General features: G+C 39.7%; 1 protein-coding gene across 7 annotated transcripts in view; it reads right to left on the minus strand.

Moving 5' to 3' along the window:
• PTPRM (protein tyrosine phosphatase receptor type M) overlaps window positions 1-25055 on the minus strand; it is a 729462-nt gene that overhangs the window by 460223 nt on the left and 244184 nt on the right. For all 7 annotated transcript variants that reach the window (XM_050942101.1, XM_050942100.1, XM_050942099.1 and 4 more), the window contains exon 3: window positions 4476-4747. In XM_050942101.1, coding sequence (XP_050798058.1) covers window positions 4476-4747 — 272 coding nt within the window. The remainder of the gene's footprint in view (window positions 1-4475; window positions 4748-25055) is intronic.

A 25055-nucleotide genomic window follows, 5' to 3' on the forward strand; every position in this document is an offset into this window, starting at 1 on the left:
GGTGCCTCAAAGCCTCCCTGATTCGAATAGTCCCCCATTGTGCCCTGTCAATAGCCCTGGTATCTAGCTGCTCAAAATCAGCCATCAGGCGATCTGTCACTGTGCTCCACTTTAGGGGAAACTTTTCACCCTTAGCCTCACAAATATTATGGAGTGCACAGCCAGCTACTATGACCATGGGAATATTTTCCTCTTTTAGGTCTAACCTGCCATAAAGGCAGTGTAAACATGTTTTTAATCTGCCTAAAGCACATTATACAGGCCTTCTCCACCTGCTCAGCGTATTGTTGAAGTGCTCCTTGCAGCTATCCAGGTTTCCCGTGTAAAGTTTTATGAGCCATGGAAGTAAGGGGTTCGCTGAGTCTCCCAGGATCACTACAGGATTTCAACATCCCCTATTGGAATCTTCTGGTCTGGAAAGAAAGTCCCTGCTTGCAGCTTTCTGTACAGGCCAGTGTTCCTAAATACGCATGTGTCATGCACCTTCTCAGATCACCCCACATTAATGTCAGTGAAATGCCCACAGTGATCCACAAATGCGTCCAATAAAAGTACCCCTTTTATTGATGTACTCAGTCACCAGATGGTCCAGGGCCAAAATTGAGATACGCATGTAATTGATTGTCCTGCCACACTTGCACACATTGCACAAACCCATCCACTATTTCACACACATTGCCAAGAGTCATAGTCCTTTGTAGCAGGATGTGATTAACGGTTCTGCACACTTGCGTTAACACAGCCCCAGTGATGGGCTTTCCAACTCCAAACTGATTGCCACTGATTGGTAGCAATTTGGAGTAGCCAGTTTCCATGCAGAGATCGCTACATGATTCTCCACCAAGAGGGCAGCCCTCATTTTGGTGTCTTTGCACCACAGCGCTGAGGCAAGCAGCGCGCACAGTTCCAGGAAGGTGGCTTTCTGTATCCAAAAGTTCTGCAGCCCAGACCTGTATAACGATGTGATCCTACCATTCAGTGCTTATTTCTCAAGCCCAGAAATGATGGTCCACAGTGTGCACCTACTCTAGGAATGCCAAAAGTAATCTGGTGTTGTTTCTTTTCATGGCACGCAGAAGGTCAGGCATCTCTGATTCCAGTTCAGATTTTCATGATATACTGTATGACCAGCTGAAATGTGTTCATAACAGTGACCACAACAGTAGAGAGCAGTGCAGGATCAACTCTTTCAAACGGAGATGGTGGGTGCATAGTAAACAGGAACCACTGAAAAATGCCACAACATGCAGTCCATGGAATGATGGGACTGAAAAAACTGCATCATTGGACATTGAGCCCACACCCATGATGCATTATTATCCACTCTCCCTTCCCACAATTCCTAGCTGCAGAAGGTGCCTAGTAGCACAGTAGGATAGCTACCCACAGTGCACTGTTCTCACTGTCGATGCTAGAGCAATACCTGTGGATGCGTTTCACCAATAGAAGGAACGTTGTGTGAACATGCACAAACAACGTAATTATACAAGTTTTTGATTGTTAGAGTAACTTGCTTTGACAAAATTCTTTAGCACAGACAAGCCCTTAACAGTATGCCTAACTGCTTGGGGAGGCATCTTCCAAGGGGCGGCACTCTGGCTCCCCCCCCCTTTTTTTTTTTTTTTTTTGCTTGCGGCATGAAAAGCTGGGAGCTGGCCCTGAGTGGCGGTGACCTGCAGCAGTGAGGAGTGTGGGGAGGGCCGCAGGAAGTAACCCGGGGGGGGAGGGGGAGCAGAGGAACCGCTCCTCCCCCCCACAGCTCACCTCCGCCTCCTCCCCCAAGTGCGCAGCTGCACCGCTTCTCCCCCTCCCTCATAGGGAGGGGTAGGAGGGGAAATGCGCTGCGCCCGGGGGAGGAGGTGGGACCGGGGATTTGAGGAAGGGATTGGAATGGAGCGGGGAAGGGGAGGAGTTGGGGCAGGGCCGGGGGGATGCGGGTAAATTTTTTTGCTTGGGGCGGCAAAAAAACTTGGAGCTGGCCCTGTTTGCAACATTAGCTGAGAAACTCACCAATCTGAACTCAGCTGGGGGGTACTGTATCTCACAATCTATGGAGTTGTACAATTATTTATGCTTAAAAAATTAAAGCACATTTTAATACTGCACACTGGTCTGACAACATAAAATAACCCTATGAAATAACAATTTTTTCTCCTATTAAAGAGGTAGCAAACAGGTCATATATACTTAAAGAAATCAGATATTTTATTCTGTTGCCCTCTGATGAAAGCACATAGCCAATACTTCCTAACTGGTGCAGTTCTAAGTGAGGGGCAGGCTTCAAGTAGCAGCAATTTGAACAAGAATTAATTGAAGAATTAAACACATCTTAATAATCAGAATACTTGACAATTTAACTTGAAATGACAAGTAATTCACCTATAATTAGCTTTGCTAGATGCAGGTTATCAATGTGATTTATATATCTAGTACAGTAGTTTGCCATGTAGGGTAAAACCTACACAAATAATTACCTGGTACAAAGAAAATATATATTGGATGAACATGATTACTATGCTCAGAGCCTGTACTTTTAAAGAGTCATTTCTAAATGGAAACCTGACATAAAAGGTGCCATAACACGAATTAACTATAGGAACATAATATAACAAAAAAGCTAATTATTAAATCTTTCAAAAGCTTTGCCTGTGTTTATGTTAATAATATGCAGGATAAAACCACTTTAAATACCAAATAAATACTAAGCGGTTGGACTAGAATTGGATTTACTCCACAATAATCGGTCTTGCTTTTTATTCAGTTAGCATTAGTGGGAGTTACTTGCCTACATTTTTCATGAATCATTAGGAAAATAGACTCAAAAATGTTTTTAAGAGATCTGCATTGTGCAAATACCATTTCTTTAAAACACTACCATGTAGCCTGTGTTAATATTTATGCCTTAATTTTGATTTGTTTGTTGGTAGGTACACCGTGGGTGTCCTATTAATGGATTGGAATTGTATAGCACTGTCATGTAGGCAGCTATCGCTACGATTATAAAAATAAAAAACAAAGCTATTGTTACATTACCTAGTCCATCCCCACACCAATGCAGGATGTTTTCCTGCAGTACTTATTTATTTGTACATTGTCCCATCATCTTTTATATATGCCAAGTAATGGGCTTCCGTCACTACTGTTGCAAGACCACTGCACATTCTGCTATGAAAGTTTTTCCTGTCCCTATTCTTTCTAGGAAATGGAGCAGAGACAAGATGGCTAATGCCTTGTGAGAAGTAATAAGTGCTGCAGCATCTGGTGGGTCACTGGAAAAGACACCCAAGTTCTGGATAGGATGTGAAAAACCTACTCCCAGGGATTCTGTGACAAAAGATGAATGGTTAAGGAGTTCATTAGAGGGGAAGCTTTAAGAGCAGTGGGACCAAGGTAGGCGTGGAGTACAGAAACAGCTGTGGAAATTATAATTGTGATGGGGAAGCTGAGGAGACTATGACAGAGATCCTTGAGAGCGAGGATGCAACCAAAGAGACAGGAGATGGCACAGCAATTGGGAACAGAGAGACAGATCCTTAGCTGGTGTAAATCAGAGTAACTATTCAAGTCACTGGAGCTTCTTGCAAAAGCTGAGGATCTTCCCCTGAGGCTGTGACTAAGCCTGAAAAGCTGGATTGCAGTTATCTAGGTAGCCTGAGCTACACGCTTCTGTTAAACTGGTCCCATTAGAGTGAAAAAAGCTATTTGGAAGTATCTTGATTCCTTGGACTTCAATTAGCTAAAATATATTAGTTGAAATTTGATGCAGATTATATAGATAGGGAGAGCACATGAATGTCTTCTGAGATTGCCTGTACCTCTATCAATATGGCATTTTAGCCTCATTCTTATGTTATAGAAATATTTTACTACAAGTTTGCCAAAATCCCCTTTCCCCCCACATCCTTTTGGGGTGTGGGGTATAGGGTGCACATGTGTGTGTTTGTGGAACCATGGTAAACTTTCCTACAGAGAGGCAGCATCTTAAGAAATGGCCACATTAAGCTACTACTACTTCACCTTTAGGCTCTAATCAGAAGAATGCTGCTGTAATCAAAAACTGAAATTACAAACTAAAATTGCAATTCAGGCCTGTGGACTCATACACATCTGGTTCTAGAGCCACAATTGAGTGTTATCAATATAAAGCAAAATAAACAAGCCTAACAACGTAAAATCTTCTGTTACTAAATTCTAATGTTCCTGATGTACAGGTAATGGGTGAAATCCTGGGCCATTGAAATCAATGACAAATCATCCATTCTTAAATATTAAAATAAGTAAATATATATTTAGCATCAACTGTAAAAAAGATCAATTAAAACAAACTGACCAACATAACATACATTAGATTTTACTCACTAATCAGGCCATCTCAGCCTGTATTCAGTCTTGCTGATGACAAAAAGCAAGTTGTAAATTTAGGCTGCAAGTTCGTTCAATATGAGAAACAAAATTTAACAACAAATAAAATGTACCTGATAGAAATTAGGCCAAAAGGTGCTAATTGCCAGTTCTGCTCTGTTCCAAGTGCCAGTAGCTGCTCCAGACATGTTCCAGATGGGGTTACCAAGCGGACCATTATTGACCTTCACATAAACATTCAGAGAACCAGGATTGGACCCACTCTTGCTTGAAACATAGTAATGGAAATCGATACAATGCGTGTCATTTTCTTTTAGGTGGGGTAGCAGGAGGTGAGCTCTTTGTTCAGCAAACCTCCCAGAAGTGTTCACCAGCATGAAAGATCCTGCAAAATAAACAGCCACAGTCTCAGCCACAGTTTTTGTCTGTTTACTGCCACCATCATCTCATATTTAAAAGGAAAAAAACAATTCTGCTCTATGTCTAATAATAGCACTTAGCATTCATACAAGGCCTTTCATTCAAGGATCTGAAGGACCTTTTCCAAGTGTAGTATGTATTGCAGAAGTATGGTAAGTATTATCTTCCTAATTTGACAGGCAGTGGCACAGAAAGACTACACGACTTGCCCAAGGCCACATGATGAGTCAACGGAAGTTAGGAATAGAATCCAGTGTCTCAGTCACTGCATCATTTGCGGGTATGTGACTCTCATTGAAGTCAAGGTGAATTATGCATGCACAAATGACGGGATGATCAGGCGCAAAGATCTCCTGAACTCCAGGCCACTGTTCTAACCACCGCCACTTTTGTGACTGATGAAATTTCACCTTCATTGAGGTGACACTTCTGGCCTATCAAGACTGTAGAAAGTAAAAGATTAGACATGATAATTAAGCTTTAAAAAAAGTGGTTTGTGTTTGAATTTCCAAATACTATAAAAAACAAACAAGTAAATAACAGATCAGTAATGTGTATAGGTTGCACTCCTAAAGTGATTAAAATAGCATTCAGATGATCTTAAATCACCCTGCAAAAAGATTCTTCATTTCATCAGTAACAAACTCATTCCACTGAAGCAAAAATTGGAAGAAATGGATCAGTTTACTGATGAATAAATAAAGAAGCTGTAACTGCTGTACAGGTCTTTGATTAGAATGATAAAAACGGTTTTCCAGAAATTTATATTTCTGTATACAACTAAAACTTAAACCCTACATGGAGGCTTGTCTACCAATACTTATATTATTGTTACAAGGATGGATTTCAAATATGATTGAATGAATAATCTGAGTAGAGGACAATCTGACAGAAGACCATTTAAGCTCATTCAAATTCCATTATGTTTCCCCCAAACAAGAAAATGAATATGTTATTGAAACTATGAGGTGTAAATGGATGATCAAGTAATTTCACAATAATAAACTAGGATTCATTTTGCCTAAGCAAATCAGAAGCCTAAATCACATCTTTAGAAACGATTTTAGGAATTTAGGAGCCTAATTTCCATTGATTTCAATGAGAAAAACTCCTTAAGTAATCTCTTGAAAATGGGACTTAGCACATTTAGAAACTTTACCCCAGATCTTTCATGTGTCTTACATAGATATAAAGTTTAAAGAACCTAGTTTTCTAGCTGTGTTGAACTATTAAAGAAGCAAAAATCCTGAAATCATTTTTATCCTAGCCAAAAATAGTCCAGTTTCCAAAGCTGACAAAAACTACAATAAGCTGTGATAATGAAGGATCTGAACTGATCATGTATTATTGATTCCTGGTAAACTATTATTGCATAATATGATCATGTAATGGTAAATACTTTTACACACTGGGCCAAGGCTTGTTTGCTTTATTAACATGAATAGAAGTCACTGGGATTTCTTGCCTGATTAAAGAAAGCAAAGATTTGGTCCATACCACCATTTCTAATTAATTTAAATTTAAATTTCTCAGGACTCTGAATATTGGCTGTCCATATATTCATGGAGAAGCTTGTTCATTTGTTTCTGATTCAGCAGAGGGGAAAAAATCCTAACGCTTTTCCATCAAAAATCGGTTTTTTGTGAATCACAGTTTTCATTATATTTAATTCCTTTCATGTACACATACAGGCATCTGAAGTATTTTTAGGCTATCCGGTGGCCTTAATAATCAATGCTGCAGCAGGGTGGGTGCACACCGATTGCTAAGGAAGAACAGGAAGAAATCTGCGTGCTCTGGACACAGGTAGAATGCCTCTGGACTCACTGTTGGAGTACACTGAGGGGCAGTGATTATTTTAGCTTCTGGATTAATAACGTGTTCCCTCCCTCTGTCAGCTGGTGTGTAGTGGAACAGTACCAACATTACAATCCTTTACTATGTCAGACCTGATCTATGATGAAAACTTAGGTCAACCAAGCTACGTTGCTCAGGGATATAGCAGCAACTGTGCTGCTGTAGCGCTTGTAACATACACACATCCTATCTATAGGAATACAAATTTCTTCAGTGCCTCGGTTCAGGAAACACAATACCTGGGAACACAGCTGTCTTCTGCACAAAGGATCAGAAGGGAGAAGGCTCCTGCCCTCATCTGAGTGCAAAGGAAGGTGAACAGCCACTGTTTAGCACTCAACCATTTTTATATTTATGTACCACGATTTGTTTAGTATTATGAGTTTTTTAATTTGTTTTTTTGCTTTTTTATGCATATAGCCACATCATATGCACAAGTATCTTGATTTCAGTCCTGTTCTTTGCTGATTGGCTGAAGTGCTGATGTGTAAAGAATTGTGAGTAGGCAAGCACCAACAGAGGCAGGCTCTATTAATTTTTGATAACACATTTTCTCCATGTTGATAACACTGAAGGGAAAGGTTACAATAAAAAGTACGCCTCTCCCCACAAATGGTCCATTACGAAAACAAAACAGCTACATTTGAAAACTGTGTGCTAGACTGTTGCTTAAAAATAGAGGGGAGGGCAAGTTTTGTTTTCCTAGTACCTACTGATTAATTTTCATCCTGTCAGACTCCAGTACATACAGTATGAAGCTCAACTTATACTTGTGTATATTCCAAGTATTACTCTTTTAAATAAAAAAAAATCTGGTTATAATTTCTTTTAACCAGCAAAACAATGTTTAAAGTGTTTATGGGATGCATTAACAAATAACTGAGGATCTTCACATTATTCTAACATTTGCAGTGTCAGAGAAAAATAACCCTTATTTTCTTAAAATCATTCAAAAAGAACATCCAAACACTTTTGTGACAACATGGCACAGTTTTCTACATTCAAGTATTACGAATCATAAAACTCTTATATGACTACATTAGAATCACTTAGTTTTCCAAAGCCTGAATAGATGAGTTATATATGACTTGAAGCACATGAACAATCAATCATCAGTGGACTACGAAAAGAGAGACATTATCAACACATAGTGAAAAAGACTTTTGATACCCAACTTTTAAAAGGAAACAAGCAAGCAGCAAAGAACTTCCCAATAAACAGAAGAAATCCTATCGGTTCCATTTAGAAAACGGATGTGATTTCCTTTATAAGAAAAGTAAATCTTTAATAAAAACTAAATTAAGTTATAGTATGATATTTAGATGAGCTGTTTTAGTTGCTTATCTAGAAAATATTTGGCATTTATATATTTTTTAATTCATGAGGCAAGAAGTATCTGAGAGTAAAGTAAATTGAACCTTTTAATACTTTGATTAAACTAATGGTTTCAGGAAATGAAATACAAGTGGTACAATAGAGCCATGACAGGTAGCCTGCTTCAGAAGGGTCTTATGGGACTATTTGATTTCCCACCTGTGAAGGTATTAATAACCAACAACTTTGAAGTTGAAGCCATTTTTCTGTTCAAGGACCAGTATACACACACTCAGTGTAAACTTTTTATATAGATTCAAAGAGTTTAGGGACATGAGGATTGTCTAGTTTGACGTCCTGCACAACACAGGCCATTACATTACGTTCAGTTACCCCGTATTGAGCCAAAACACCTTGTGTTTCACTAAAGCATATCTTGTTTTTGACTAAAACACATCTTCCAGAAAGGCAGCCAGTCTTGATCTGCAGACATCAAGAGATGGAGAATTTAACACTTTCCTCAGTAATTTGTTCCATTGGGTAATTACCCAACCGTTAAAAATACATGCCTTATTTCTAATGTGAATTTGTCTGACAGTTGTTCTTATGCGTTTCTCTGCTAGATAAAGAGAGACCTTTAGTACTTAATATTTTCTCCCCAGGAAAATACACTAATCAAGTCACCTCTCAGTGTTGTTTTTGATAACCTAAACAGACTGAACTCTAGATCTCTCACTGTAAGGCATTTTCTCCAGACCTCAAATCACTGTTGTCTCGGTCTTCTTCACTCTTTCCAATTTTTCAACATCCTTTTTAAAATGTGCAGATCACAACCGTACACAGTATTCTCATTTGTCTTGCCAATGTACTTGCCAATACAGCAGTAAAATCATCTCCCTACTCCTAATCATCACTCCCCCATTTATCCAACAATCACATTAGCCCTTTTTGCCACATCATCACAATAGGATTGTATATTGAGTTGCTTGTCAACTATGATCTCTATATCTCTTTCAGAGCCAGGATAACACCCCCATTCTGTAGGTACGACCTCGATCTTAGATATGTGACTTTGCATTTGGCAGTATTAAAATACATTTTATTTGCATGGGCCCAGCTTACCAAGCAATCCAGATCACTTGTCATCATTATTTACTATCCTGCTAATCCATGTGTCATCCACCAATGTTACCAGCTAAGATTTTATATTTGCTTCCAGATCACTGATGAAAAAATGTTAAACAACATTGGGCCTAGTACCAATCTCTCCGCAACTCCTTTCCTCGCTTCCTGAAACATCTCTATTTGATAATTTCCAATTTCCAACTAATTTTTGAGATCTGTCAGTTAGCTGGTCTTTATCTTTATTAAGATGTGCATTATTGATATTGTACAGTGCTAATTTTTCATCAGCACCTTCTCTGATATGAAAAAAGATCACCTTTGATGGTTGCAAAAAATGGCATAGGACAAATTCAAAATCAGGGGTAAACAGAAGCAACTCCGTTGAAATTAGTGCAAGAATAACGCATCTGAGTTTGGTCCTTAAAAAGTATATCTAGTTAAATCTTGCATCTCCCATGAGAATAATCTCATACTATTAAACTGGCAAGGTTTGGACAGAAAACATTAAATACGTTTTTCTTAAAACACAGACAAAGTGTACACAGGAAAGACAAATGCAAATTGAACCCATTAAAATATTTTCTATGAAGCTTTTCAAAACCTAATCAACTTATCTTCAAAGGTAAGTCATGCAGAAATTTTCTCTATCAACTTTTACTATTCTCATCTGTTACATTGACTGCTAAAATATTGCTCTGCCAGATGGTTATATAAATATTGGGTATGTGGCTAAATTAGATAAATTAATGGATAAACACTCTGTTTTCACTGCAAAAGCAAACCATTCTTGACTTTCTCAGCTACAAAGAATGAAAAATTATGGCATACTTTGCAAGAGAGCATTTCAGCTCTACAGAAAAGTTTATCACATATTGTACAGTATACAGAAGATGCAATACGAGAACAGCACTGCATTAAATTAACGTGACTGCTCATCAGTATCATCCAGACAGAAACATGCATTATTAAGAAGAGGAGATTACCTGTAAGAACATAGGAAATTTATTGGGTTACCCAAAGGGAAAAATATAATACTCAATGTGCATTTTTAGTAGAAAAACATTGCAAATGTGCCAACAATTACAGAAGTGCTTGGCTTACAATACATTATTTGCTTAGATGTAATACTCATGTTTAAATATGAGGTTTATTCTGGTAATGTAAGTCAAAAAGTTTAAATGTGAGTTTCTAGTACGAGACACCTAAATCCATATTTAGGCACCTATATGTAAATGAAAGTGCCCTGCTTTTCAGAGGTACTGAACACCAACAACTCAAACTGAAGCCAACAGGAGCGCTCAGCATCTGTGAAAAATCAGACTGCTTTTATTTAGGTGTATATATAATCACCCATATATTTTGTTCATCCATGTCAACTTTTTGACTATAAAGTCTAAATAAATTAAATAATGGATAAATAATAATAATAAAAAAAAACCAAACAAACCAGTGGTTCAACAATTATTTCCAAAACATGCATGTGCTTCATCAATAATTCAGCAAGTACTTGGTACTTCATTAAGCACTGAAAAGTTTAGTGTTTCATATGAAAACCATCAAAATATTACCTCCAAAAAGGTGAAAGATATGAAAGAGAACAAAAACTAAAGAAAGAGCAAACAAAAGCATCTATTCTAGACAGAAAACATCCCTGTAACTTTCATTAACATCAATGGGAGTTTTAGGTGAGAGAAGTACCAAAGGAAGCAAAGACCCTGTCTGTAATCTTTATTTCACCAGCTATTCCAAGTAATAAATAATAAATTATATTTACAGAAGCTCTGCTTGAGTTTCTTACATAAAAAGGTATGACCAAAAGATGGAGTGGCCCAAGAGCAGTGACTGGGTCTAGTTTGTACTAAATAATCTGACAACTGGAATAGCAATATGCTCGCCTACAAAAATGATGGAGCATTTCAAGTCAAGATCTTTGTTACAGCAGAACAGAGCTTTTTTAAATAAATGTGGTTCTGGCAAGGTGGACTAGATTTGTGGACTTTATTACTCCAAAAAAGGAAATTTTCAGGTAAGCACAGACGTGTGGTAAAAGAACAGGTTAAGGACTATTTAGAAAAGCTGGACATGCACAAGTCTGGGGTCCAGATCTAATGCATTTGAGGGTGCTGAGGGAATTGGCTGATGTGATTGCAGAGCCATTGGCCATTATCTTTGAAAATTCGCGGCAATCAGGGAGGTCCCAGATGATTAGAAAAAGGCAAATATAGGGCCTATCTTTAAAAAAGGGAAGAAGGAGGCTCCAGGGAAGTACAGCCAGTCAGCCTCACCTCAGTCCATGGAAAAATCATGGAGCAGGTCCTCAAGGAATCCATTCTGAAGCACTTAGAGGAGAGGAAAGTGACCAGGAACAGTCAGCATGGATTCACCAAGGGCTAGTCATGCCTGACTAACCTAATTGCCTTCTATGAGGAGATAACTGGGTCTGTGGATGAGGAGAAAGCAGTGGATGTGCTATTCCTTGACTTCAGAAAAGCTTTGATACGGTCTCCCACAGTATTCTTGCCAGCAAGTTAAAGTAGTATGGGCTGGATGAATGGACTATAAGGTGGATGGAAAGCTGGCTAGATTGTCAGGCTCAATGGGTAGTGATCAATGGCTCAATGTCTACTTGGCAGCCGGTATCAAGCAGAGTACCGCAGGGGTTGTTTTGTTCAACATCTTCATTAATTATCTGGCTGTTGGGATGGACTGCACTCTCAGCAAGTTTGCAGATGACACAAAACTGGGGGGAGAGGTAGATATGCTGGAGGGTCGGATAGGGTCCAGAGTGACCTAGACAAATTGGAGGACTGGGGCAAAAGAAATCTGATGAGGTTCAACAAGGACAAGTGCAGAGTCCTGCATTTAGGATGGAAGAATCCCATGCATTGCTACAGGCTGGGGACCAACTGGCTAAGCAGCAGTTCTGCAGAAAAGGACTTAGGGATTACAGCGGATGAGAAGCTGGATATGAGTCAGCAATGTGCTCCTGTTGCCAAGAAGGCTAATGGCACATTGGACTGCATTAGCAGGAGCACTGCCAGCAGGTGGAGGGAAGTAATTATTCCCCTCTATTTAGCACTGGTGAGGCCACATCTGGAGCACTGCATCCAGTTTTGGGCCCCCCACTACAGAAATGATGTGGACAAATTGGAGAGAGTCCAGCGGAGCGCAGTGAAAATGATCTGGGGGCTGGGGCACATGACTTAAGAGAAGAGGCTGAGGGAACTGGGCTTGTGTAGTCTGCAAAAGAGAAGTGATGGGGGATTTTTGGGGAGGAAGGGGGGAAACTACGTGAAGGGGGGTTCCAAAGAGGATGGAGCTAGGCTGTTGTCAGTGGTGGCAGATGACAGAACAAGGAGAAATAGTGTCAAGTTACAGTGGGGGAGGTCTAGGTTGAATATTAGGAAAAACTATTTCACTAGGAGGGTGGTGAAGCACTGGAACGGGTTACCTAGGGAGATGATGAAATCTCCATCCTTAGAGGTTTTTAAGGCCTGGCCTGACAAAGCCCTGGCTGGGATGATTTAGTTAGTGTTGGTCCTGGACTAGATGACCTCCTAAGGTCTCTTCCAGCCTTAATCATCTATGATTCTATATCTTCCTATTCTTCTTCATGTTAAGAGCCACAGATCCATTACAATGTGATTTTCACAGCAGCGTGCCTACAGGGTGAGAAGGAGGATCATCCTTTAAATGTAGACATCCAAAAATGAGGTTGATTATATAGAAACATTACCTCTAGCCTACTCTGGGCAGTAAGGCAGGGGGAAGACTTCTGCCAAAAGAAAAGATGTAATACTAAGACTGCAGAGCTTGGTGACCTTACGTATTGAGGGTACGTGGATATCTAGTAGATCTCAGTACAGGAGGCATGACTACTCTGCCCTGAGACTCAGTGCTCCTAAGGTTTGGACTAAGATGCTTAACCAAAAGAGGAATATTTCCTAATTTACTTTGGGAATGAATTCTACAAAAACTGTGAGGACTGCCGCTCTGAATTCAAAGTACACTACTGGGTCTCGTTAAAGGAAGATGAATTTTTAATTTGGAGTTGGGAGCTAACTAGCAGTAATAGGCATCAGAAGGCTTATTCTAAGTGATAGAAAGTACAACACCTCTACAAGAGTTCAATCTGGATAGTATTGAGGAGCAGAATGAGGTTCCAAGATCATGCTTTATGTTTATGATCTTGAAGGACTGCAATAAGATTGATGCCCTAAGAAAACATTTAGCGTTAGTATTAATACATGGATTTATATATGGAAAATAGGACTTGACAAACAAACCTGCTTTCATTCTTTGAGATTACAGATTTGGTTGATAGAGGTTACTTGTGTAGCTGTCACATACTTGGTACTATACGCCATTCTGATTAAAATTAGCACTATACAATATCAGTAAAGAACATGCTCAATGGATAAAGAACTGGTTAACTGATGACCTTAAAAAGTAATCGACAATAGGAATCATCATCAAATAGGGATGTTTCCAGTGGAAAAGCAAAGGATCGGTACTCGACCCCAAACTTACGATTGGAAAGTGAATATAAAATCACTGCTGATAAAATTTGCGGATGACACAAAGATTGGCAGAATGATAGAGGACAGGGCAGCCACATGGAACCACTGGATCACTTGGTAATCTGTGCCCACTGAAACAAAATGCATTCTAATACAGCCAAATGCAAAGTTATACATCTAGGAACAACGAATGCAGACCATATCTACACAATGGGTGATAGGGAAAGCAGTGGCTCTGAAAAGGATCTTAGTGGACAAGCAATTTAACATGAGCTCCTACTGCGATGATGTGCCAAAAAGGGCACTGTGATCCTTAATATAAACAAGTGAGTAGCAAACGGGAGTTGGGAGGTGATTTTACCTGAGCATTAGTGAGATGAATACTGTGTACAATTCTAGTCTGTACATTTTAAGAAGGATGTTGAATAATGGGAGAGGGTGCAGAAAAGACATGAGGGCTGGAGAAAATGCCTTAAAGTGAGAGACTTAAAGAGTTCAATCTGTTTAGTTCATCACAAAGAACACAGAGATGTGATTTTATTACACTGTATAAGTACCTTTCTAGGGAGAAAATGCAGGGGATTAAAGGGCTCGTAACTAGCAGAGAAAGGCATAACAAGAACCAAATGATGGAAGTTGAAGCCAGACAAATTAAGAATAAGGCACGCTCTTACCAGTGAGGGTGGTTAACCATTGGAATAACCAACCAAGGTAAGTGATAGTTTCTCCATCTCCATGTCTTCAGATCAAGACTGGATGCTTTTTTGAAAGATATGCTTTAGCCAAAATGCAAGTTATTGGGCTCAATACATTGATAACTGTGAAATTTAATGGCCTGTGATATAAGAGAGGTCAAACTACCTGACATCTTCTGGCCTGAAACTCTATGAATATATGGAACGCCTCTTAATCTACCTGCATTAGTTCTTGCCCAGGCCTTCCCAAACGATCTAGTGCTTTGGGCAGAGACTGCTATTGTTTCAGGTGGCAAAAAAAAAAAAAAAAAAAAAAAAAAGAAAAAAGAAAAAAAAGAAGCAGCATTAAAAAAAAAGCATCTAATGCTCCCTCATTAAATTAAAAGTGGCTAGCATGCCCATCAGCTTCAAGAGGTCTGCAACTGCAAACACATCAAAGCACAGTTGCTGGAAACTAACAACACTGCCAGCATAACAATATATACACTCGGTAACATTTCTATATTTAAATAAACTTTAAAATTTTCAGGTAAGATCATTTTTCTCATTAAATGAATATGCTTTTTTTCCAGAGGTAATTTTCTCACTTCCTGCAGAGTTTTTGACAACAGATATTCTAGGGGCACAGAAAGCGCTGACAGGTGATGCTGCAAGCATACTCAACTGATTCTTTATAAATGGTATCCAGAATATATAGCATGAACCTCCAAAATACATAGCATATGATCAAAATTCAGTACAGTGATTTTATTCAAACAACAAAGGGTACCAATTTCTCCAGTTTAACTTTAATCTCTCTCCTAGAACTGAAGACAGCACTCGCAATGGGGAAGAGAGGGAAACAGTGGAAAAAATATAGCATTTTGCAATCTATAAACCTGACATGCAAAATCTAGACACCACAACTCTATGCATTTCCTAAGGATACAAGGAAATTAGTCAGTACACTAGCACCTTTTAGAGTTGCACTGTGTGGAATTACTGTATCTATACGGAGATTCTCACAGGGCACAAAAAAGACTGTTCTGCAAAACATCATTCCAATCCAGCCAACTCAGTAATTACAGAGCCTGGAATATAGTGCATTCACCTCTCCTACAGGAAGAAAGAAAATTTCCACACTGTACATTTTGCTACCTGTGGTTGTGCACAGCACTCTAACATCTTTGGCAGAAGAGTTCTAAACATTTCTCAATGTAGTCACGATAGAGGAAGAGAAGCACAGCACTCTAGGCTCCTTGGCAGGGGAGAAACCCAGGATGCAGGAAATGCAGAGCGTTAGCATGGGGAAACAGGAGTAGAAAGACAGATATCAAAAAATCTTAATTCTAAAGATACCACTGGAGAGATTGCAGAGCAGTTGATGTGTCTCTCGTTTGGCTAATAGACTTCAACCTCCCCCTGCAGCAACGCTGTTCTTCAGATAACAGGCCGTTTCAGAAGAGTGTCACATAGCAAGCAGTCCACGTGATGATGTCATTAGAGATTTCACAAAGGTCAAGAAAGTTGCCACCTGTTCAAAGCAGGACATAGTACTCTAGATACTCGATCGACCTCCTCTCACTACCCCTGCAGAAACTGACATATCAGCCCTGTCAATACTGTTTAGCCAACAGTCCTAAACAGCACAATTCCAGGAACAGATAGTAGTAAGAATCCAAGAGATCTCAGCCAATGATTGAAAACAGAGTGGAGAAGCGGTTTCTCAAAGATAGCTGGCTCCTACACCATTTAGGGCTTGATGTATACTGTGACAGATATTGAAATCACATGCTAAGTCTTCGCAGACCATATAGTATTATTACATTTATGAATAGTTAAAATTATCGTGTTCTGTTCCACAGGGGAGGTTTACCACAGCTCCAACAGAAGCTTTAAAAAGTGGGAGGTTATTAAGGTGAATCACTGAGACAACAAAACCCTTGGGTAGTACCCCCAGAATTGTCTGCATATACCAGTTCAAGCTGGGTTTCTCAGAAACTAGAAGACAAATAAAGGGCTTTGGGTATAAAAAGGTGAGCTTAACTTGACATGGGGCCTTTTTTCTCATCCAGCAAAAAAGGCAGAACCTTTTGTTCAAAGGAGAGTCTCCCCAACCTTTGCAAAAGGATTGGAAAGACTTGGTCTAATAGGGCACCATAAAACTGACGGGTAATCTCTGGTGAACTTTTAGCATGCATAAAAGAACATTTATTGTTTTGATGTTATATGTTTTCTCTCTAATGCTTTTACCTTTAGAATAAATGGGCTTCTTTAAAAAGAGCTGTGTGGTAATTCGTAACTGCTGGTAATACTGTTATACCAATTATATTAGACCAGTAAAAACCAGCAGGATCTTATTAAAGGGGACAAGACAAAGATGCCACATTTATTATGATAACAATTTGATTTGTGACTAATAACTAATATCTTAATTCTTATACACACACACACACACACTATACCTAATACTTATACACACCCACACATTCACATTATACCTAATACCTATACACACTCCCACATTCATCAGGTGTTCTGCAGCTGCTGCATAGTTACCAGTCCTGAAGATAGCTTAAGTTCATGGCTTGATTTTGCAGCTTGGGTTCATAGCTTGTGGCGGCTAACTGGCCAGGAAAGCCGGGCACAAAGCCAAGCTGGATCTCTGTTGGGCAGGCACCGATGTTCTTCCATGTTGGCAGCAGAATGTTACCCAGGGTCTCTCATCTCACTCTTCTTTTTTTATAGGCTTTTAGTTTGGATTCAAAGTCTATAGGTCTTGCTGTGTCACGCTGCCTCTGAGTTTAGATTGATCACCCATCAATTGCAGGTGTGACTTTCAGCCTTGAACCTTGCTTTGATCTTCCTTCTGTTGTCCTTTTCTTTTTAGGGTGGATGCTTCTTACTTTGTTTAGGGCTGTTGTCTAGGTCTTCAGCCATTGGTATTTGAACTTTATCTCATCAGGACAGGCTGGGGCTGGAGGTTGATTCCGTCATTCATACATCCGTCATTCACACATCTAAACTAAACTAATAAGATTACAGCAGGGTTTGCAAAAATGAAGGTTGGAGGAAGCTTTTACAAAATGGAGTGAGTGTTTTAAAATGGGGTTTGAATTACAATATGGAACAGAAGTTACATTAATAAAGTAAACAATTAAATACAATTTCATTTATCAGTTCTACATTGTCCCCCTTTTGACCCTTCAATCCAGGGGCATTGAATGGGTCACACTTTATGTAATTGTTTTAAGGCAGAACCAACATAACAGTTAGGATTACTAATAGGACAATGAGGGGATGAAAAATTATGTTCAGAACTGCTGACCAGGTGGGCTACTTCTACAACACTTTGCCCCTTGATTTATGACCATTACAGTAGTTGTTGACATTGTAGGGCAAGATGATTTGTTGCAACCAAACCAATTATAACTAGGTGAATATAACTAAACCCTTTACAATTGACTAAACACCAGATATAATCTACACACAAATGAAAACAATTATAGTTATATTAATTGGGAATACAATAAAACCATAACCATTATAATTCTTGGGTATATTGACAAATAAAATGAGGACCAAGTTTGATGCTGCAATAGCCATTAAACAATAAAAGTTACTGAGTTCAGGACCTTCTTAAGCACACACAACAAATAAGATTTTGTAGGAGGACCACAGTTGTTATGCAAGGTTACGCTGATTTGGACTTAAACTAACATTTTGTTGCTAAAATGTTGCAGAATCTCCTATTTTTAACAGTTGTTTTCAAGAGGTTTCTGGGGACCTGAAAGATGGGGCCCTACAATTATGGGCCAAGGTCTTACAGGTTATGGGGGCCCAAGAACTACCCTTTAGGGCATGGAGAAGTAGAAAAAGGAAAAAAGACATTTGCCCTATCTAGTGTAATATTTTTTTTTTCTGGACCAATGCTAGCACAGGACACCACTAGAGACAGACACAGAACATGCAACACAGAACACTGAACACAGACTTTGTCGCGACACTATAACCATGGTATTTTATAACTCTTCAGCTGGTACCAGCTTTCCTGATGTTCTGGTTCAGAGCCTGAAAGACAGAAGCTTAGAAACAAATTAGCACAGTGCTCCCACATGGCAGACCCTGCTCAGTCTTTGCCACAGTGTGTTCGGTACTTGGGGCTGCACAAATGCTAATTAAGTGGTGCATTTCTTTGTGACTTTAGATTTTTTTTATTTTAAAATCTCCAGACACTTTGCCATGGCCTGGAGGTTTGAGGCAGAAGCAGGACTGTTGTTACTGTTGCAATGGCATTTTACCCCTGCGAGGAGGAATCTACCCAAATATCCCCCTTCCCACTCTCCAGAGGGGTCCCAAAAATCTGCCCCTTCTGGGGTCTCAAATGTTCCTTTTTTTTTTTTTATATTACTGCTGCTGTAAGATGTGAGAGTGCTGTTTTAACTCTCTGTGCCCAACCTTAAGGGCACTTAACTAGATTTGAGTACTACATACATTTTTATTTTTCTGCTTTTGCAGAAGAGGCTTGTAAATCTTGGTGCAGTTCTTCATTTTTACATTTAGCCAATTGAAGGAATACCTCATTACAGGTTTTCCATGGGAGTCAAACTGCAGCTGCTTCCTTTTTGATTGGAGTTGAGGGTTTATATATTAATAAGTACCTAGCCCATTTGTTTGTTTTTGTTTGTTTGTTTTTAAGGATCTCTTTAGACAGTGTTTTCTTAAACATTTTCCCAACAGTTGTGAACAACCAACCAACCACAACAAAACCAAATTGATAAATATTAATATTAAGCACCATAACCCCTAATTTCTAAAAAAAAGCATCTTACAACGGTTGTTTCACATATCTTCTTCCCACGTTTCCCGGGGGTCCCAAGCCTCTTTTTCCAATGTGCTATTAATTTCCAATTTTCTACCCCTTTTTTCAGTTGGAATAGTTTCTCTTTTAGAGATATTTTTTTCTTTTTACAGGCAGTTAGGTGGAGGTAGCTGTCATTACAAGCCTCCCACAGCAGCCAGATCCCTGCAGCGTCTGTTTTTGTTGCATTTGGGGGTTTACGTATGAGGATATATTGGACCAACCTATCCCTCTAGGTCCGAAATGCTGCTTGTTCAGTCTAAGGACTGTGCCCATATCTCTGAAGGATTTGTTTAGAAGGCATGATCTCTTTAATAAAAGGTGAGGCAGAAGCTACTTTTGACTCCCTTCCTCCCTCTGAGACTGCCCTTGCCTTTTTTTTTTTTTTTTTTTTTTTTTTTAACATTTTTAATTTTGTTCAGCAAGCAGCACTGCTGGCCCCTGGGACCCTCTTGCTGCCCCTGATTTTTTTTTTTCTTTTCTTGCTACCTATTCGAAGGCCAGCAGGTTTTGTTAACAATTTTATGTTTTCTACTACCTCTTCGGAGGCCAGCAGGTTTTGTTAACAATTTTATGAGCTCTTTATTTTCCTGCTACCCACACGGGGGCCAGCAGGTTTTGGTTAACCAAGAATAGAACCATGCTCTGTAGAGCTGGCTGTGTGCACACAGATTGGTTTACAATAAGTGAGGCAAAAATACCAATAATCCCCCTTTCGCTATTCTCCACCAAAATGTTATACCAATTATATTAGACCAGTAAAAACCAGCAGGATCTTATTAAAGGGGACAAGACAAAGATGCCACATTTATTATGATAACAATTTGATTTATGACTAATAACTAATATCTTAATTCTTATACACACACACACACACTATACCTAATACCTATACACACACATTCACACACCCACACCCACACCCACATTCATCAGGTGTTCTGCAGCTGCTGCATAGTTACCAGTCCTGAAGACAGCTTAAGTTCATGGCTTGATTTTGCAGCTTGGGTTCATAGCTTGTGGCAGCTAACTGGCCAGGAAAGCCGGGCACAAGGCCAAGCTGGATCTCTGTTGGGCAGGCACCAATGTTCTTCCATGTTGGCAGCAGAATGTTACCCAGGGTCTCTCATTTCACTCTTCTTTTTTTATAGGCTTTTAGTTTGGATTCAAAGTCTATAGGTCTTGCTGTGTCATGCTGCCTCTGGGTTTAGATTGATCACCCATCAATTGCAGGTGTGACTTTCAGCCTTGAACCTGGTTTTGATCTTCCTTCTGTTGTCCTTTTCTTTTTAGGGTGGATGCTTCTTACTTTGTTTAGGGCTGTTGTCTAGGTCTTCAGCCGTTGGTATTTGAACTTTATCTCATCAGGACAGGCTGGGGCTGGAGGTTGATTCCCTCATTCATACATCTAAACTAAACTAATAAGATTACAGCAGGGTTTGCAAAAATGAGGTTGGAGGAAGCTTTTACAAAATGGAGCGAGTGTTTTAAATTGGGGTTTGAATTACAATATGGAACAGAAGTTACAGTGTGTGAACAGAAGTTACATTAATAAAGTGAATAATTAAAAACAATTTCATTTATCAGTTCTACAATACACTGTCCATGGACCTGAGAGAGAAAGCAAAGCACAAGCCCTGGCCTTTAGGCAGACTGGCTTGCTGTAAATATCACAGTGCAGGCAGGGAGCTGTGCAGCCTTGCCCCCTCCACCAACAGCTGCTTCATCTGTCTTGGCCACTTGCCTTCACCAGTCAAGCAAGGTCCCCAGGGCTAACTCTCCCTGCCTGGGATTCCTCCTCTCATCACTACATCTCAGGGAATGATTGCAGATTTTCTCCCTAAAAATCTTTTCTGCTTTCAACTTCCTTTCTTTATACTAACCACCCAGCTGACCTTTATCATCAGTTAAGTTAAGCCTGGCCCACTCTCCAAGTGCAGACCCTTGAGAGTTAAGTGATCTCCTCTCATCTGACTCTCCTTCCTTCCTGACCTCTGTGCAAGTGCAACAAGGTAGCAAGATTGGCCTCTCAGGCCCACATTTATCCTTTTAGGGCCTGTGTGGGTTATACACTGCACACAATAAGGACTGCAAGCACAATTCCTGCCCATCTTTTCCAAGGTTTTCCCTTACTAATCAGCATATATTTTGCTTTTATAGCATGAACCAATTTTCTCAACAGTACCTGTTTCAAGGATAAATACTGTAGAGCTGATTACCAGCTGCATAATGGTAATACTGTAGGCTACATCATCTCACATTCTCTCCTATTGGCTGCATGTATACATTGTTTCATCATAACAATGCCTTTACAAAAAGAAAGAAAGAAAGAAAGAAACAAACCATCCAAGCAAGGAACTTACTAAACAATACACCCAGGAGGAAAATCAAACAGAATGCTTTAAACATGTAATAGGTGAGCTCCCAAGGCAAACTCTGTTTCTCAGAAGATGGTACAACCTTTGGGGAAATAACAAAAGAACCTTGAATGAAGTTGCATGTTATCCTTATTAAAAGGGGACACCTTCAAGAGCAGGGTTAAGTGCTATTGTTATTTCCCTCTCTTCCCAATGACAGGCTGAAAGCTTTGTTAAACACAGAGGTTAATACAAAAAGCTTCTTGAGGCAGGAAGATAGTGAGCTTTACAACTTTTATAGCAATTCAATTTTGTTTCAGCTTAGGGTTCCTGGGTTAATATTTGACTAATGATTTTATCTATATATACTGTTCACGTTTTCAAACTACCCCAGCAGTAAGTTACTATTCATTCAGAAGCAGGCTGTCATCATGCTTTCTGCAGATAGTATCCATGGAAGGATTACTGTCACTTGGCTAATTACCAATTTCCCAACTACTGATAATGGCAGACTGCCATCATAATACTGTCAGGTGTATAAACTACTAATAAGGCATTGTTCAGATTAGTATTTGCAACACATAGCACATTAAAATGACATCCATTTTTCGAATTCCACTTCCACAAGCACTCAATAGCTGACAGTTTGTCACTGGCTTGTAATATAGGAACAAAATACAATGACTGTCTATGGCACTAAATCCTATAACTACACAAAGACTTCTGAAAATCTTGTTTGACGTTTCAGTAACTTTATAAGCATATTAGCCTCAGGGGCCATTCTGATACCGAGTAATTTACTCCCTTTTTTTATGCTTTTGAACAAAGATAACCCACAAGAAATCTCCCTTATCTGTCAAAAAATAAGGTGAAATAAAAACATGCTCCATAGATTTATAATAGGTTTTATCAGTGTTAGTTTCCTGACTATAATATAATGATTAATGCTTCTCTTTGAACCAAAATTACCACTTTTTTCTGATACACTGAGCACACTCATTTTTAAACCTCCCCTTCCCCCCCTCCCCCACACTAACATATAAAAGTCAAGATTATTTTAAAGACAAGATAGGTGAGGTAATATTTTTTATTGGACCAAGTTCTGTTGATGAAGGAGAAAGTTTCACATTACACAGAGTTCTTCCTGTGTTTCAGAGTGTATGTCTATACTGTACTACAACACCGGACACTAGCCAGTGTCAGCTGACTCAGGCTCACAGGGCTATATAATTGCAGTGTCGACCTTCTGAGCCCAGGCTCTGGACCCCGCAAAGGGGGCGGGGGGGCTCCCAAAGCCTGGGCTCCAGCCTGAGCCCTAACAACTACAGTGCAATTTTATAGCCCTGCAGCCCAAGCCCCACGAGCCTGAGTCAGCTGACATGACCAGCCACAGCAGTTTTATTACCCAGAAAGTCTTCAGCTCTCAGACCTGAAGAGCAGCTTTGTATAGCTCAAAACCTTGTCTCTTTCATCAACAGAAGTTGGTCCAAAAAAAAAAAAGAAAAAAATAATAATACCACTTCACCCACCTTGTGTGTCTCATATCCTGGGACCAATACGGCCACAACACTGCAAACAAGATTGTTTTAGTTTAGACATGTTGTTTATGTTAGATATTGTTTAGATATGTACATAGTTCTACAATTAGTAACATTCATCTGTAAAGTCTTTTTTTAAAAAGGCATTACTCTTCTAGACAACTGCGTGAAAGTATTTTTCCCAATTAAGCTAACTTTTATACTACTTAATAGAACTCAATATTCAGTTGGAATTTATGGCGTTTTAATTCCAAAAATTCAAAAACACTTTACAAATAGTAATTTAGATTCATTGGATAAAAATTTCCAAAGTAATTAAGTGACTTATGAGGTTATGTCACAATCATCCTATTTTTATGTGTAGAGAAGAACTTAACCAGTGGCCCTCAAACATTCATGGGTAGGCCCCTCTTACTCCTATCCATGCCCTGCATCCCTAGAGCCAGGGCCAGAAGTGGAGAAGTGGCTCGGGGGGTGGGGGCACAGTCAGGTGTAAGGGGGCCATGGCCAGGGGCTGAGGGTCAGGGGCAGAAGCAGGGCTGCAGTGGGGCCCAGCAGCTGGGCCAGGGCTAGGTGTGGCTCTGTTCCCAAACCCATCCCCGACCCAGCCTCAGCACCAGGTCGAGAATGGAGCTGCAGCCAGTGGCCAAGGCTGAGGGCGGAAGCAGAGCAGCAGCCAGGCCCACAGCCAGGTGAGGAGTCGCACCCTGGGGCACCATTGGGGGGGGAGGGAGGAGGTCCCCCAGACCCTGAGTTTCTTACAGGAGATGTGCAAGCTCATGGGTGGAGCTCTTAACTACAGCATAGCATTATTGTGAAATGTAAGTTCTGCAGACGAGAGGTGCCCCTGGGGCAGGGAGTCAGTATTTTGTTTACAAACAGAGGCAGATTCAGTTAAGGATCTGGAAGTCTAACCTGTAAAACAGGACTACCTGGGAGGAGGGGGAAAGAGGGGTTTTAGAGTGAACACAGGGGACTCAGGAAAAAAATACAGCCAAGCCCTCTGAACCAAGGTTACATTTAGAAAAGGGGGAGGTTTGGAGGTGAAAAGAAAGGACCAAAACCAGGAGAAGGGATAGCAGTGGTATAGAGAAGTTCCCACTTTACCTTTGGTACTTATGTGGCCCCATCACTGTACTCTCTGAGTACCTCAGACGATCTAACCTATTTCTCCTCACAGCCCCTCGGTGAGGTAGAGCAGTGCTGTTATAATGAAATGAAGTTTCTAACTCATGGCTGCAGAGAAAGCTTCCAAATATGATCCCAGGGCACTCTAAAGGTTCAAAAAGCAGAAGGCAAATTAAAAAAAAACAAATCTATTATTTTTACATAATCTCGTGAGCTTAATGCCAATCTTGTGGTTTTTGGTGAGCCTGATTCATGATTTTTGGACATTTGGGCCTGGCAATATTGAGAACGTGATTTGAAAGTGTCCATTTCACTCCTGTTTAAGGTTAGTTTCTAGTCTATTATTCGTAGTAAGGTAAAACACCTAAAGCCCAAGAAGTAGGAGTATAAACTCACGGGGCCTTAGCCTAGTAGGATGTTTTCAAAGTTAAATGATCTAATCCAAGCTTAATGAACAGCAAAAAAGTGCGAGAGAGAGAGAGAGAGAGAGATTTTTCTATAAATTGTTTCAATTGTTGTATTTAAGAGTAAGAATATACATTGAAATTTTAAACCTAACTAGTAACCTTTAAGGGATTTGACACAAGATGTGAGAACACAAGATCTGAGTATTAGAGCTCAGTGGGTCTAAAATCGTTCTCTTTTTTTATATATATAAGAATTAGATACAGTGCTTCTATAAGCTAATTTCTATGATATTTAAAAAAAAAAAAAAGCCTAGAGTTTTCAGGTGCCTAAGTAGCCCCTGGATTCATGGTTAAAGTCCCCACTCCCACTCCCCATTCTGAAATATCTTTCCCAATGCACAGACACTTTTATCACAAAAGCAGTGGGCACCACTTTCTATATAACAGAAAGTGCAGAACGACATGCACAAGGTGCCTTCTATGCGTGTATTC

The sequence above is a fragment of the Gopherus flavomarginatus genome, chromosome 2 (genome assembly GCF_025201925.1).
Source record: "Gopherus flavomarginatus isolate rGopFla2 chromosome 2, rGopFla2.mat.asm, whole genome shotgun sequence".
NCBI classification, from domain to species: domain Eukaryota; kingdom Metazoa; phylum Chordata; order Testudines; family Testudinidae; genus Gopherus; species Gopherus flavomarginatus.